This window comes from Typopeltis vanoorti, chromosome 24 (assembly GCF_054136105.1).
Source record: "Typopeltis vanoorti isolate ZY-2024b chromosome 24, IOZ_Tvanoo_1.0, whole genome shotgun sequence".
Taxonomy (NCBI): Eukaryota; Metazoa; Arthropoda; class Arachnida; order Uropygi; family Thelyphonidae; genus Typopeltis; species Typopeltis vanoorti.
In genome coordinates, this window is record NC_143572.1 from 4,047,609 (window position 1) to 4,064,709 (window position 17,101).

Consider the following 17,101-nt stretch of genomic DNA (forward strand, 5'->3'; position numbering starts at 1 on the left):
AAGGGATATTCGTAGTGTGTTATCCATTTTGTGTAGCTATAAAATGGATACATCTCCAAGAAAGCATTCAAAAATATGCACTCTTTCTCAGCACACATCCATGACTCAAAGACAAATTGGCAACAAGTGGTTGGTTTGGGTACTGTTAATGCAATTTTAAAGTTTAGGGAGACAGGTACCTTTTCTCCTGACAGAAAAGGAAAATGTGGGCGAAAAAAGGAAAACTACACTTACTCAAAATCATTTACTAGTTAGGCAAAGCAAAATGATTCCAAGATTGTCTGATGTAGACTTAAATAGAGACTTGCTTATTTGGAGGCCTGAAATGGTTTTAAAAAAACTATATTTATAGACAAGCAGGATATTATATTATCTAATCATTAAACCAACACATTTTGTGGGAGGATCCACCTTAAAAAAGACCAAGTAGATGGACATGTGACACTATGTACTTAATAAACTAGCCACATTGTATATGAAATATAATGTATACAGTAGTGAACAAATTAATCTGAACAAGCCAAGTTTTTGTCAATTTTTTTTTTTTTTTTTTTTTTTCCTGTTCACAATGTTTTGGTTTTGGTTTAAGTTCACTATTTTGGTTGGGTGCTGTGTGTTTTAACTGTCCCTATGATGAGTGTAAACAAGGGATATTCGTAGTGTGTTATCCATTTTGTGTAGCTATAAAATGGATACATCTCCAAGAAAGCATTTAAAAATATGCACTCTTTCTCAGCACATGCATCCATGACTTAGAGACAAATTGCCAATGAGTGTGGTATTGGTTTGGGTGCTTAATGCGAAAGAGATTTAGAGAGTGGAGGTTTAAAGAGGTTTAGGGAGACATGTACCTTTTCTTCTGACAGAAAAGGAAAATGTGGGTAAAAAGGGAAAACTACACCTACTCAAAATCATTTACTAGTTAGAAAAAAGCACAATGATTCGAAGATTGTCTGCTGTATACGTAAATAGAGACCTGTCATCTAGTGGGATTAACGATTCTGATATGACAGTCTGTCAAAAATTGCTGGAAGTAGGGAGGACTGCCCACAAACCAAAAAAGAAAAAAACTGTTCACAAAGGCGATGCAGAAAAAAGTGGCTCCAGTGGGAAAAAAACTGTACAAAGTTTGGACTTTGAAAAGTGAAAGGTCTTATTTTCAGATGAGAGCCATTTCTTTGTCCAAGGAGAGCAAATACCCCTATGTTCACAAATCAGCAGCTGAGAAGACTTCTCCTGCCCTTCAAGAAGCTCCTAAACACCTAGCTAAAAATGTGTGTGTTTTACACATGACAGCATGATAACTTGTGCCTGTTGACAGCATGATGAAAAGTGACCAATACATGAAAATATTAGAGATAAGAGTGGTCCCACAGATCATCCAGAAAGACAATGAACTCATCTTCCAACAGAATCTTGTCCTAGTGCCATACTTCAAAAAAAAAAAAAGTGAAAATGTTCCTCAAAAATTAGAACATCTAATTGCTTCAGTAGTCAGGTAACTCTCCTGACATTAACCAATAGAAAATTTATGGGCCATATGAAAAAGAGACTTGAAAAAATTAAATTGTGATATAAAGGATTACTTAATACAATCCATTATAAAAGTATAGTTTGAGATGCAGCAATAAGAAAAATGTGTTTTACGTTGGTGGAGTCCATGCCTAAGTGAATTAATGAACTTATTAGGAACAGAGGAGCACATATAAATTATTAAGTAAAGTTGGAGTTTAATTTTTGTACTTATTTTCTTGCGAAACAAAATAAGTACAAAATATGTTCAAATTAATTTGTGCAGTACTGTATGTATAATTCACACTTTTTTGTGATCTTGTCTATGAATATCCAGGATATATATTATGTCTTTTTTTATTTCAATGTGCAGCTGCTCAAATTATACTTTTGAGTCATCACATAAATCATTCAAATCTCAGTCAGTTATTTTCACTTTCTTCATCCTCCTCACTTGCATTTTTGCTTTGCTACATATTAATAACTAATATTATAAATTTAGTTTAATCCTTTATCCAAGTGTGAGCAAACAAAGTTTGCGCCTGAAAGTATCTTCAGGACTGGGGTAAGGTGGTACAACACCAGGACACTTCTTGCAAAGGTGGAGCAAGCTACCAACACTCCTATCTCAGTATCTCCCATAATGCAAAACACATCTCCTTGTGGATATGTCTAATGTTATGCATTAAGGGAAGGGCCACAACCCAGACTAGTTTAGACCTTTATCGAGGTCTCTTCAGTGGGAGCCAGGCCCAAGTGGAGATACCAGGCAGAAGCATTAGCAGGTCATCTCTACCTATAGGAGTTGCCAAATGGTGTGCCACCCTTTTTTTCTTTTTAATAAATTACTCTGGATTTAGAGATAGATGTTGAAAGTTTATTTTTCACTTGGATAAAGGATTAAACTAAATCCAGAGTAATTTATTAAAAAAAAAAGGGTGGCACACCATTTGGCAACTCCTATAGGTAGAGATGACCCGCTAATGCTTCTGCCTGGTATCTCCACTTGGGCCTGGCTCCCACTGAAGAGACCTCAATAAAGGTCTAAACTAGTCTGGGTTGTGGCCCTTCCCTTAATGCATAACATTAGACATATCCGCAAGGAGATGTGTTTTGCATTATGGGAGATACTGAGATAGGAGTGTTGGTATCTTGCTCCACCTTTGCAAGAAGTGCCCTGGTGTTGTACCACCTTACCCCAGTCCTGAAGATACTTTCAGGCGCAAACTTTGTTTGCTCACACTTGGATAAAGGATTAAACTAAATTTATTATACTCGAACCAAGTGAAAAATAAACTTTCAATAACTAATATTATTAAAATGAAAATTAATTCTCTGAGAATAATATGAAATCATTGATACCAGTTCATTGTTGCAAAGTGTAAGGTTTTAAATTTTGGAAAACAAAGATGGGATGTAGAGTATACACTTGGTAGAGATATATTGGAGGAGGAAGAGGAAACCCAGATAGTAAACCCAGTTTACTATCTGTGTTTGATGGTGGATAGGGTTCTAAGATTTAGAGGACACATTGCCAAAGTGATGAGGGCAACACAATGAATTATGGCAGTGATGCAGAGAAAACTAACTTGTAAATGTAAGAAGATTCTGGTTCCATTCTAAAAGGTCTCGTATTAGGCCATATATGGTTTACTGTGCACAGATTTGATCACCTGGTTTACAAAAGGATGAAGAGGTATTGGAAAGAGTCCTTGTAACTAAGGTGATCTCTGGAATACTGAGTATGAAGAAAGGTTGAAAAGATGAAATTTACAGAGTCTAGTGGATGGGAGGAGGGGTGATACGTATGGTAAGGAGTTCTTATGAGATTACTGTTGAAGTTTTTTATAAACTTCTTCAACAGTAAGGCCTTGAGGCACTCCACCAATGTTGGAGTGCCTCAAGGATCTGTCCTATCACCTCTTTTTCTCCTGTACATAAATTATCTACTCACAATAACCACTAATCCTATCCACTGCTTTGCAGACAGTAATACTCTTCTCATCCTACTCATTTGAAAAACCATGCAATACTCTGACTTCCCAGGCTACATGTTCATCTATAAGTAGTTCCTTAAACATTGATTAACATACTATTCTTCAGAGGAATAAGGACAACCTTATGTTCACTTTCACTAAAAGGCAGTCTTGCTTTTCTTGTGCAAAAGAGATCCCAGTTCACCTACCCTTACCCTTAGTAATACACAAATCACCAGACAAAATCAAATCTCCTTGCTTGGACTAATGTTTACCTCCAGTCTTTCCTGGCATAAACACATCACATCAATGGTCTCCTCAGCATTCAAGAAACTTGGCATTCTTTCGTTTAAGAGCCTATTTTACACCCATCCAACTCTTAAGTATGTATAAATCCCAAATTTGCCCATGTTAAGAATACTGCTTCCATGTATGGGATGGTGTATCTAAAACTTTCCTCAGAATCCTTGACACTGTCCAGAGGCAAGCAGTTAGACTCATAGATGATCCCTCTCCTACAGATTCACTTCAACCTCTATCTCACAGGCACAGTATTTTGGAACTGTGTTTGTTCTGCTGATACTTCCATGGTTATTGCTCCATTAAACTGACAACCATCATAAATCCTCCACTTTCTGTTGCTCATGTAGTGATGGAAAATTACAGAGAGATAGAGATGTTGCTCCTGTCAGCAGATTACAAAATTTTATCTAATATGCTGAAGAAAATATAGGTGAATATCAAGCAGGATTCAGAAGAAGTAATATGTCCAGTTGATCAGATTTTTACACTAAGACAAATAATAGGGAAAAAAAAATGAGAATATAATCAACAATTTCATATTTTTTTTATAGATTTTAGAAAAGCAATTTGTTAGCATTCATAGAGAAGGCCTTTGGGGAATATTAGATGAACTTGAAATACCTCATAAGATAATATGTTTAATTAAAATTTTCACCACTGACACCCAAAGCATAGTATATTAAATTTATGGAATTAGATCTGAACCGTTTGCTATTAAGACAGGATTGAAGCAAGGAGATGCCCCATTACTCATCCTATTTAACTTAGCTTTAAAAAAATGTATTCAAGAAACTTTTTAAGATAACACAAGGAGAGTAATATTATGATATGCAGATGCTGTAAGCCTAGTTTGAGAAGCTGCCAAAGACATTAGAATAACAGTCAGCCAAATCAATCAGGATAAAAATTGAATATTTAAAAGTATGTAGAAATCAGAGTCAAAGGGAAAATGACCAGTTTACTATCGATAACCTCAAATTTAAAAATGCCACTTCCTTCAAATATCTTGGAATATTAATTACTGGAGATAATAAAATTAGCATAGAAATACAAGCTAGAATAGATCTTTCTAGAATAGAATATATCAAGCTAGAATATATTACTCCAATAAATCTTTCCATTCACTATATCATTTCTATCTCCCAAAATTTTGCAAAGTAGAGTTAAAACAGAAATATACATAGCAATCATTAGATGTATTGTTTTATATGGAGCAGAAGACCAAGATGCAATTATTGAAAATAAAATAATCAGAAATGTCTTTGGACCTGTAAGAAATAACACAATAGGTGAATGAAGAAGAAGACATAATCAAGAACTATATGAACTCTATAGATCTCCACTTCTATCTGATGAAATCAGTGTTTTCAGATTGGGATGGCTTGGATATGTGGAAAAAATAGGTGAGGAGAGAATGGCTAAACAAGCATTCAAGATGGGGCCCGATGTGTAAACTAGAGGAAGGCCATGGTAGTGCTGGGAAAAGAACATCCAAAGAGACTTAGCTGAGATAGGAATTCTGGACTGGAATAGAAGAACTCAAGACAGAAAATGTGGAAAAAGTTGGTACTTGCAGCAAAGAACATTGGAGATTCAGCAAGCCAAGGAAGAAGTAGTTTTATATTCTCTCATTTGGTACTAAGTTTCGGTATAATTAAAAATTTTTTTGACTTTATATTATTCAATATGGTTTCACTCAGTTAATGACAAAATTGTAACTGTACTTAATATAATATTTATCTTGTAGCTATTATCTCCATATCAGTCATCTCTTACCTCCCTGTTGGAAAATACCAAAGGTGCTGACAGCTCTCCTAGTTTAGCATCTAATCACTGGCAACCTGGACAACCAGAAGAAAGTCGCCCAATCGCCACAAATAATCCGCCTTCTACTCCAGCTACAACCAGTTGCACCACACAGATTACCCCCTCATCCCAGGCCTTAAAAAGGCCATCTTTACCAATAAACTGCCATGAAGATCCTGAAGAGGAGCTGCTCATGGGGGGATTATTATATGATTATACTTCTGTTGGGAATCTTTCTTGGTATGTATTATTATTATTTGTTTATTAATTAAGAATTTGTAATGAAAAGCTTAAGAAATTTAGTCTATTGATTGCACCAGAATTAACTGACTCCATCCACTCATGGATAATTATCATGCAGTCTGCAATTATCTTTATGGAGTATTCACAAATCACCTTGCTTTAGTCATTATTTGTAGTTCAGATAATTAGCAAAGTGTGACCGATTGATTCCATTTACTGCATATGAAATACATCCAAAATTTTATTTAAATCTCTCTCTCTCTCTCTCTCTCTCTCTCTCTCACACACACACACACACACACACACACACACACACACACACACACACACACACACACACACACACACCTATTCCCTGTAATAAATAATGTTTCTTGGATAAAATAGTTGGAGTAAAAGGTTGGGTATAAAAGTCAACTGCTTGTTTTTGCATTTGCAGAAAAGTGGCACATCAGTGCTGATCCTATGTGGTTGAGATGTTAGGGATAGTGCAAAGGGAACTCAGGATGTTCTGTATTGTTGTCTGTATCTAAAATGCATATACTGCCATGAGACTTATGTCTGTTGTCCTACAGAAGGCTCTACTAAGGAAATTGTAGGACAGCTCCAAAATATATGGTGTTCATTTTCTCCCCTGCTGTTCTCCAACATGAATAGGGACTGAATTACAGTTCAGGACATGGGCTAATTATTATAAAAACAGTATACAACATAATAATGCACATGGATTTACACAGAAAGAATATGATAAATAAGTATTTTTAACTCTATGTTATTATTGATAGTTGTTTAGGATACAAGAGTATACAGGGGGTTTGAAATAGGTGATGATCATCACATAGTTTTAAGTAGGCAAAATGGATATGATATGAAAAGAAAATTATATTTAAAAAAAATTTCAAAAAGAGCTAAAGTTGGATACAGTTTTTAGAGATGAAATGTAGACTGCTGTACAAATATTATTCAAGAAAAAAAAATGAAAAGAATTCAAAAACAAGAACCAAACCTCGAGTCTCAGTGGAAAACTGAAGAAAACAGTGATTGATTCTTCTGCAGGGGCATGTGGTTTGCAAGAAAAGAAAAATCTGAAATTCATGGTAGATGCATGAAGTTAAAGAGGCAATTCTGGAAAAGAAGAAATCATATCAAAAGTTCCTGGCAAGCAAGTTAACAGACCTCCTGAGAGAATACAGATCAATATGTAAGAGAGCCAAACTGTATGTAAAAATAGTCAAACAGAAGTCATGCGAACATATTGGTAAGGATATCGATAATACTATCAAGAAGATATAAAATGTTCTGGAGGCTATTGAAAAAGCTTTAAAATGGAGGAAAAAGTACTGTAAAAGGAATTACAGATGATAAAATTGACATAAAAAATTAGAAAAGGATATCCCAGATGTCTGGAGTAATTACTTTGAAAAATTATTAAATAAGAATGATGGAATAGCGAAAAGGAATATGCAAGAGGAAGTACAGTCAATGTTTCAGGTAGAAAATGCCATCAAAAATCTAAATTATGAGATGGCTGCTAGAGTAGTTGATTTTCACCAGGAATACACAACTATATATAAAAGTTTTACAGTGGCATAATTCATGGCATGATGATGATTTAACCATTCAGTCATGTCTGACTCTTGGTGACTGTGTAAGTAAGTGTTCTCCATGCTCTCCTGTCAAGAACTGCTTTCAGTTGTTTGATGTTTATGTTGTCATCGTCTTGAATGGTGTTGAGCCAGCTTGTTGTTTGTCATCCCCTTCTTCTGGTTCCACTGACCATATCCAACATACAGACTTCTGTAATGAGTTGGCAAACATGACATGGCCAAAGTAAGTTAATCGTAGTCTAGTGATTTTAGCTTCTAGTGATGTCGCTGGTTTTATGAGCTCCAGCACTTTGCTATTTGTCACCCTGACTGTCCATGGTAACATGAAAAGGACTGTCAGCTCTTTTTATTCCAGCTTTTGTGCCCATATGTCATTATGGGAAAGACTAGGGTCAAAACAGAGACTTATCCAAAAGTATTACTCAGAATTGATTAAATTTGCCAATAAGATCAACTTCCAGTCATTGTAATATAACATAAATTACTAATATTGTGTGAATTATATAGTGTAAATATATGTATATATAAAAATATAAATATGGATGTAAAGGTCGGAATACATACATATAGATTAGATGTAAATCTATATGTATGTATTCTATATGTAATCTAATCTATATCTACATCTAATCTATATGTAAATACATACATATAGATTAGGTGTAAATATGAATATTATACAAAATATAAATATAAATGTTAATCAGTACTTGGAAGCTACATGCATTGTATGCAATGGAGCATGTAGGAAATAAATTACCTCCTGATAGGATTACTATTGGGAGGAAAACTCTCTCAATCTCCCAGCCTGGTTGGCCGAGTGGTTAGCATATCTGCTCTCCAGCCAAAAGGCTGTGGGTTCGAATCCCGCCATGGGCATGGATGTTTGTGATTGTCTGTGGAGATACTAGTGGTGGTGGCGGGCAGTAGATGGCGTTGGTGGATTGAGTGGCAGAGACAGAGAGAGGTAGAGTAGGTGTCCTCCCTCGATGAGTCCTTGGACTCCCTGGAGGTGTCATATAATAATAATAATTATTATTTTCTTTAATAGCATGTGCAAGTGTATTCATAAAAGGAATAAGTATAAGTAAAAAAAGATAAATGACTAATGTATTTAAGTATTAATGTATCATGAAGTTAAATGAGCATGAAGGAATAAAGAGATAAATGTTTTTATGTGGCTCCCATACACAAAAGGTTTATTTGTAAACCTATAGTAGATTTGTAACATGGGGAGGGCTAAAGATTTTTTTAAATATTTTTGTTGATTTTATATATGTATATATTTGTATTTTTATTTATTTTTTACATAGTTCAGAAACCCTGCTGTTGAGATCAAACATGGAACTTTTTCAAGATGCTTCAGGCCTATCCAATCTTCAGTCATATCCAATAAGTAGGGCGGTGGTCTCACAACATGTGATGAAATTCATCTCCCACCTAAAGACAATCACAAATATCCATCCCAATGGCAGGATTCAGACCTGCAGCCTGTTGGTCAGAGAGCTCAGAAATACACTAACCACTCAACCATTCAGGTCAACAGTTATTAAAATATAATTAAGAGTTGCTGTTCTGCAGTGGTTTTGTCCAATTAATGCTTATGAAACCACTCAAACTGCAATTTTACTGAGCTTACAAAACCAGTGGATTCATATTGCATGTCTTGATTATGTCGACTTTGCAACTATTGTGCACTCTTCTATGGGAAAGAAAGCAGTCAAATATACTTCATATATTGACTTCATGCTGGTAGTGAGTAATTTCAGGTATGCCCAAGATAACTAAAAGGAATACATGTACAAATTCTGTGGAACTTCCAGATATATTGCATCATTTAACTTTCTCAACCTGAGTAATCTAGTTTCCAGCAGTTCTCCAGTTACCTTGATCACTTGTCCGCAAGGAGTTGTGCTTTGCATTATGGGATACTAAGGCAAGTGATGTGAAGTCATACCACCTTTACCACAAGTTGGCCCAGTCCTGAAAATACTTAAGGCGCAAACTTTGTTTGCTTACACTTGGATAAAGGATTAAACCAAGCATATAATTTCTTGGTATCTTTAATTTATAGTATAACCAAATGAAAAACTTTCAACAACTAACTGCCTCTAATCCAGAGTATTATAATAATAAGGTGTGACACCTTTTGGCAACTCATGTATGAAAATATGACTTCTGCATTACTTCAACCTTGGTATCACCTCTGGATCTGACTCCCACTGATGAGACCTCAATAAAGGTCAAAACCGGTCTGGGTATTGACCCTTCCCATAATGCATAGCATTATACATGTCCGCAAGGAGATGTGCTTTGCATTATAGGATACTAAGGCAAGTGATGTGAAGTCATATCACCTTTACCATGAGTTGCCCCAGTTCTGAAAATACTTCAGGTGCAAACTTTGCTTACACTTGGATAAAGGATTAAACCAAGTATATAATATCTTGGTATCTTTGATTTATAGTATAACGAAGTGAAAAACTTTCAACAACACAGGTGGATCTTTGTGCACATCTTTAGGTGGGATACAAATTTCATCACTTAGCATGAGACCATTGCCCTCCATGTTGGATAACTGAAGTGGATCAAAAAAGTTCCATGATGTAAAAAAAAATAAAAAAAAAATAAAAAAATAAATATTTAAAAAAATCTCTTAGCCCATCTGTAGTACTAATCACTATAAGTTAACAACCTTTCATGGGTTCACATCAAAAAAAAAAAAGTCCTTAATGAATTCAAACAGCCAAAAGGAACTTAAAGCAAACAAGTTCATTGTAGAAGATCATCAGATGCTAATTTTACTTCTTGATGAGAATCTGACTTGCCATGGAACAATATGTTAATTGCCCTTGGTATATGCAACAGTATATTTATTTACGATGCCACCATTTTATGGAATTGGAGAATATCAGAATACTCTCATATCACACCATTGTTATAAAATATGATTAATAAAATATGCACTAATAATAGTTACTAGTTAATAGTATTCTCCTACTTTAAAACATAATTTTCATTTACTCATATTATTATCAGTTCAACAATAAAAAATGAACTCAAAGTTGATCTGTGATGTTTGTAGGGAATTTTTAATTTATAGATATTTTATTAAATATTTATGTTATGAAATATCTATTTAATAAACTAAAGATTTGTCTCATGCTTACAAGATGAATTGCTCTTTCAGGGATGGATTAAGTCGAAAACGACAAAGACTGGGATCTGTAGGAAGGATAAGAGATAACAGTGAGTTGTTTGGACAGTATCCATATTGCAGAGAAGGTCAGAATCAATCACAAGAATCTGAACCACTTCCTGTGAAGCCTAAGGATCCATATGAATTTAATGATGAATTTGATGAAGAAAGTCCTTCTTCTGGTGCAGGTTTTAGGGCTAGAATTGATGTTTTCGTAAAGGTAACAAAATATTTATGTCTGAAAAATTTTTTTAATGGAAAAGTTGAAATTATGTGTAAACTTTGAACGAATGCCAGTTTCTGGACAGGTAGCATTGACAATTGTGCTTTGACAATTAACATTTCAACACGAAATTTTCTGTTCACATGCATCCTTTAAATTGAATCAAAGTTAAAATTGACATCAGAGACAGACTGGGATAGTTTGTTTCTGTGATAAACCTACCCAACTGTAATGTGATGTGTTTCTGCACTCCTTTCTTAAATGGTGATCTTGATTTGTAAGCTTATAATGTACTATAGAGATCTTTCCAGGTGATCTCACAAACACTTTTTTTTAGTAGTGCAACTTCTGTTAAGTAACATATGATAAGGATGTAAAAATTCATCCAAATGATATGAAACAAATCACAAATTAAAAAAAATTCTAATTTTTATTATTTCAACCTTTCATCAGGCTGAATTCTATCTAAGGTGATAGTGGCATGACATCTACAAATTACCTAATTTATATTGTACATTGAAATAAATCTAACACCACTGAAATTGCATTCAAGACTGGTTTTATGTTTTTGAGAGAAAATCGGTTCTATAACCACATCTCAAGATTTAACTAATTAATCAGTTTCATAACTTGGCCATAGCAAAGCAAATTATGGAGGCTGCTACTATTCTGGAGTGATAACCTTAAAGTAACATGAATTGAATACTCATTATTTCACATTAAGGTCATCATTTGGAGCATGCACATGTATATGGCCAACTCTTATTATAGACAAGGGCGGCTCGTGCATAGGCACTGCAGCACCCCCAAATTTTCTCGATATATAAATATATTTATCAATTTATTTATATTTGCTTGTAATATTTAATTTTATCATCAACAATCCTGCTATACAATTCTCTTATTTTGTATAAAAAGTAATAAAAATCCATCTTGTAGCACTTAGGAGGTTGAAGGACGCTAGCAGCACTGTTTACCACAGTGCCATATTGCATATGTGCGCAAGCATATGCACGTCATAGTGAGATGCGAGCTATTAGCGTAATGCGACACTGTCCATCGTGCAGTTCCACTTTTGTTTATATGCAGTTTGCGCCAGTAGTTGAGTGTTCATAGTGCTTATCATGTTTACTCCTTCTTTAAATTTTTGGACATTACAATTAAATCCTTTAATTGTAATGTCCAAAAATTGTAAATCCATTCCTTTAATTATAATTAAAGGAATGGATTTTATTTTTAAGTAATTTTGAATTATACTCAACTGTATAATTTTATTGATAATAAACAATATTTTTTCATGAAACAAAACAAGAATTTATTTTATTTTTAACTAATTTTTAACTAATTTGGTATAATTTTAAATTATACCAAACTGTATAATTTTATCGATAATAAACAATATTTTTTCAAGTTTAAATTTTTTTAAAAATTTTTACCATAATTTTGATATTTTATCCAAATATGTATACACTGTACTTACAGTGTGTATCTATATTTTGAAAGTTGCAGCACCCCCCCCCCCCCCCCCCGGCCACGATTTCAAGCCACAAGCTGCCACTGCTTATTATAGAAAAATTGTAAACCACAGGAACAGTGGCTACTTTGCTATAGCAGGTTTCATTTTAGACAAATTATGGATTCTACAACTGTGTTATAAATAACTATTTTAATTTCCTGATGTTTCGACCTTCATATTAAGGTCATCATCTGGAGTAAACACATATATACAGAGACAAGCTGAATTACATTTTACACAGTATGCTAAAGAGACAATGATTTGATCAACAGTTATTCTACTGGCATGACCTCTAGTGAAAATAAATTTAAAAAAAAATAAATAAAAATAAATAAAAATTAATTAATTAATTAAAAAAAACTACATCAAAGCTATATTCTATTTAGGATAACATCAGAGAAACATTCTCTCATATAGATAGTTTTATTACAGTAAAAGTGATGTCCTAATTTAATGTGATAATTGTTATATTAGATTTAAGATCCTGGATTATCATTGGTCCTATTTTTAGATTTTTAGACCTTTATTTTTGTTAAGCCTTAACGATATGACTTGTGAAATGTAATTCAGCTTGTCACTGTATATATGTGTATACTCCAGATGATGACCTTAATATGAAAGTCGAAACGTCAGGAAATTAAAATAGTTATTAATAACATGGTTGTAGAGTCCATAATTTGTCTAAAATCAATGCTGCGATCATCATTCATTTTAGACAAATTATGCAACTCACAAAGTACAACCACCCACAAGCAGTATAGAATGATAATGCAGACAACATATTTAAAGCAATAGCTTGTGTTATTCATTAAGCAGCCTCCCAAACATTTCTTCAATCAAACACAAAAAAATGTAGATAAAGATTGGGTAACCAAAGAAACAAACTCACTGATTGACAAGCACAATAAAATAAAATGCAAAGTAAAAACCCAAGATTCCCTTCAATATAAAAATGAACTAAAGCAATTAAGCACAGAGGTATATGAAGCTCTCTCAAAAGATAAAGAAGCATATATCCAGAACATCTGTCAAGAGCAAGAAAACTGTCAAAAATTGCACAAAACAAGAGAAACTTACAAAATGGTGAAGTCCATGAGCACAGCAGAAAGGAAACCTAGAGTATTGAGAATCAAGAAAAAAGATGTTGAAAGTTTATTTTTCACTTGGTTAGACTATAATAAATTTAGTTTAATCCTTTATCCAAGTATGAGCAAACAAAGTTTGCACCTGAAAGTATCTTCAGGACTGGGGTAAGATGGTACAACACTGGGCAACTCGTTGCAAAGGTGGAGCAAGCTCACAACACTCTGATCTCAGTTTCTCCCATAATGCAAAACACATCTCCTTGCAGATATGCATTAAGGGGGGGGGGCTCTACCCAGACTAGTTTCAACCTTTATTGAGATCTCTTCAGTGGGAGCCAGGCCTGAGTGGAGATACCAGGCAGAAGCATTAGCAAGGTCGTTGTACCACCCTACCCCAGTCCTGAAGATACTTTATCCAAGTGTGAGCAAACAAAGTTTGCTCACACTTGGATAAAGGATTAAACTAAATTTATTATAGTCTAACCAAGTGAAAAATAAACTTTCATCTTTCTCTAAATCCAGAGCAATTTAATAAAAAGGTGGCACACCATTTGGCAACTGCTATAGGTGGAGTTGCCAAATGGTGTGCAATTGACCTTGCTAATGCTTCTGCCTGGTATCTCCACTCGGGCCTGGCTCCTACTGAAGAGACCTCAATAAAGGTCGAAACTAGTCTGGGTAGCTGCCCTCCCCTTAATGCATAACATTATACATATCTGCAAGGAGATGTGTTTTGCATTATGGGAGATACTGAGATAGGAGTGTTGTGAACTTGCTCCACCTTTGCAACGAGTTTCCAGGTGTTGTACCACCTTACCCCAGTCCTGAAGACCCAGTACTTTCAGGTGCAAACTTTGTTTGCTCACACTTGGATAAAAAGTCTACTGCAAGTGACTTGAAACAAAAACTCTTGCTTCAGCCTGCAACAAGGGAAAACAATCAAGAAGTTTAAAGTTGACTTTGAACGAACCAAAGGAAGAAAAATTTCCTCTTTCACGAAAGGCAGTTCTGCCTTGCAGAGCACTGTTAGACACAAGCTTTGTTCATCTGTGCTTTTACCTCTCCATCACTCAGATGGCATTGCCTTTAACAGCATCTAAATACAAAGCTGACTGCCTGGTATTCTTTTTCTCCAACCTTATTAGTAACAATATACCACATGTCTCGTGTAGTCCTGTGTACAACTAGATGATAACCTAGATGCCAAGAAGTCTTTTGGTTCTAATGGTATCCCTTATTTCTATTTAAAAGTTGACCTTCAGAATTAATACTTATTCTGTATCATTTTTGTTTTAAATTGCAAAGTCCAGGTCATTCAAAACAGTGTGAAGCCAAGCCACATATTCAGTCTATTTAGAAAAAAAAAAAGATCAGAGTATCAACTCATTCTCTCCTCATTCAGACCTCTTTGCCTGTTAATTTCTTCACAAACTGGAGATTCGCCAGTCAATCAATGACCACCAGTATAGATTCCAAACAGTGGATTTTCATAACTAGCTAGCCAGTTTTCAATTCTGTTCACATGCTATATGTGTATTGATGGGTAGTTCTTTTTCTTATAGATTTTTCCTGATGTAGGACTTCCTCAAGGCTGTTCCATTGTGAGCTCACTTTTTCTTATATATAAATGACCTCTCAAATTGACAACAAACTGTACCCAGAGTTTTTATGAAAACTATACGTGGGGATTAGGGACAAACCTTCTGGTGCTGAAACATCCATGCTTCAACATCTGTGACAATTTGTGGCTTGAACACTGATCACACTTATCTACCTCCCTCATCACACTGGATGAGATCTGTGTCCTCAGCTTCCAGTTTTATATCCTGTTCTACCAAAGACATGATAAACTCCAAATCTGCCAAACTTTAGTAGAATACTGCTCTCACATCAAGGATGATGCTTCAAACACCTCCTCAAAAATTCTTGATTCTGTTCAAAACAGCTTTGCTTTTGTAACAGCTTATGCCAGCACTGCCTTACAGATGGTCTGTTTCTCCTTTATGCCTCTTCTGCAGATATTTATATGGGTACTGCTACACTGAAATGACAGATATCATTCCTTCCTTCCTCCATCTCACAACAACAAGAACAGCAGCTGCTCAACATCCATTTATAGTTCCTATCCCACGAAATCTGTTTCCTTCACTTCCACTCTTCTTTCATTTCAACCTCCTTTCACTGGAGCAACCTTCCTCACGAAACAAGAGCACGCTTGTTCTCTATTAATCCTTGCCCACATACTGTGTAATTTTTATAGGTTTTGAAACCTCGTGTGTGGGTGGATATTTGAAGAGTGGTCCGGAATCTGATAAACATCTAGAACAAAAATTAATTAATTGTATGTCTTCTTGCATATCCTAAAAGAAAAGATATTTTCTGAAAAAACATTTTATATGAAAAAAAAATTTATGAAACATTTTTTATATGAAAAGACATTTTTGTTCTAGATGTTTATCAGAACTTTCCAGACCCTCCCCTCATAATCAGAAATTAGCAAAACCATAATGGTTCTGATAGATCTCATTCATATTTATCCTTAAATTTCTCATGGATGTCATATTAATTTTTCTGGAAAAATGTAACATAATGCGATTCTTATTTGACATTTTGCCATTGAAAAAATAAGTCCTTGACAAATCATTTTGCAGATTAAGTCATATTAAATAATTTTTATTATAATATTTCACCAGTGTAGTGCCTGTCATCATCAGTCAGATCTGAATTAAAAGAACTGAAAACAAGATACCCTATAATCTGTTGGGTGCAGCTTTGACATACCAGTCTTTATTAATGACATTTGCCTAGAAAATCAAGTTATTTTTATCAGACCTCCAAGGAGTAAAGGACTCATCGAGGGAAGCAATACATCACCCACACCAGCTGTCATACTTTGGTCACGGGATCAGAAGAGCTATCCATAACCAAGGTGACTTCATTGCCTCTTTGTCTTCATTATCAAAAGTGACCACACGGTCTTGACTTTGGAGATTGTACATGAGGAATATTCTGTTAAGAAGAGGTATATGTGGAACCACAAGGCAGGTGATTATAACAAGCTTATAATTCAAGCTTGGGAGGAAGCTTGAATCTCTGCCATGGCATAAAAGCATGCAAAGAAAGGATGTTAGTAGTATATTAAAACCATGGGAGAGAGTTAAGGGGCATCTAGAGTATGTAGTATTAAATTGTATACTTAAGGTAAGGAGGGTTAATCAGGTGGGAATTAAATGGATGAGTAATATCATTAAGCATGAGCTGCAGAAGAAGAAAATGCTGTGGAGGGTATATAAGTATGAAGGTGACCAGCAGACTCATGAACAGTACAAAGGTCAGGCAAGAAAGTTGACCAGCATGGTAAGGAAGGCAAAATCAGATTACGAGAAGAATCTATGCTGATGGTGACAAGGTAACAAAAGCAGATAAAATAGTTAGGTTGCTGATTGACCACTTTGCAAAGATATATCATCCAATATATCCTTGTGGAAATATTGCAGAATCTCAATGTAAATGCAGCTATTGGACCAAATAGGATATCAGCTCAGGTTCTTCAAGAATGTACAAGAGAACTGGCAATGTCTTGACTAGGCTCTTTAATTTATATCTCATCTCTGATAGAGTTCTGAGGAAA

At 34.8% G+C, this 17,101-nt stretch overlaps 1 protein-coding gene across 1 annotated transcript in view; it reads left to right on the plus strand.

The window, feature by feature from the left end:
- Window positions 1–17,101, plus strand: part of LOC150092894 (mediator of RNA polymerase II transcription subunit 13-like) — a 557,023-nt gene that overhangs the window by 279,450 nt on the left and 260,472 nt on the right. The window contains exons 9-10 of the mRNA XM_090414065.1: window positions 5,539–5,837; window positions 10,638–10,866. Of these exons, the coding sequence (XP_090270191.1) occupies window positions 5,539–5,837; window positions 10,638–10,866 (528 nt within the window). The remainder of the gene's footprint in view (window positions 1–5,538; window positions 5,838–10,637; window positions 10,867–17,101) is intronic.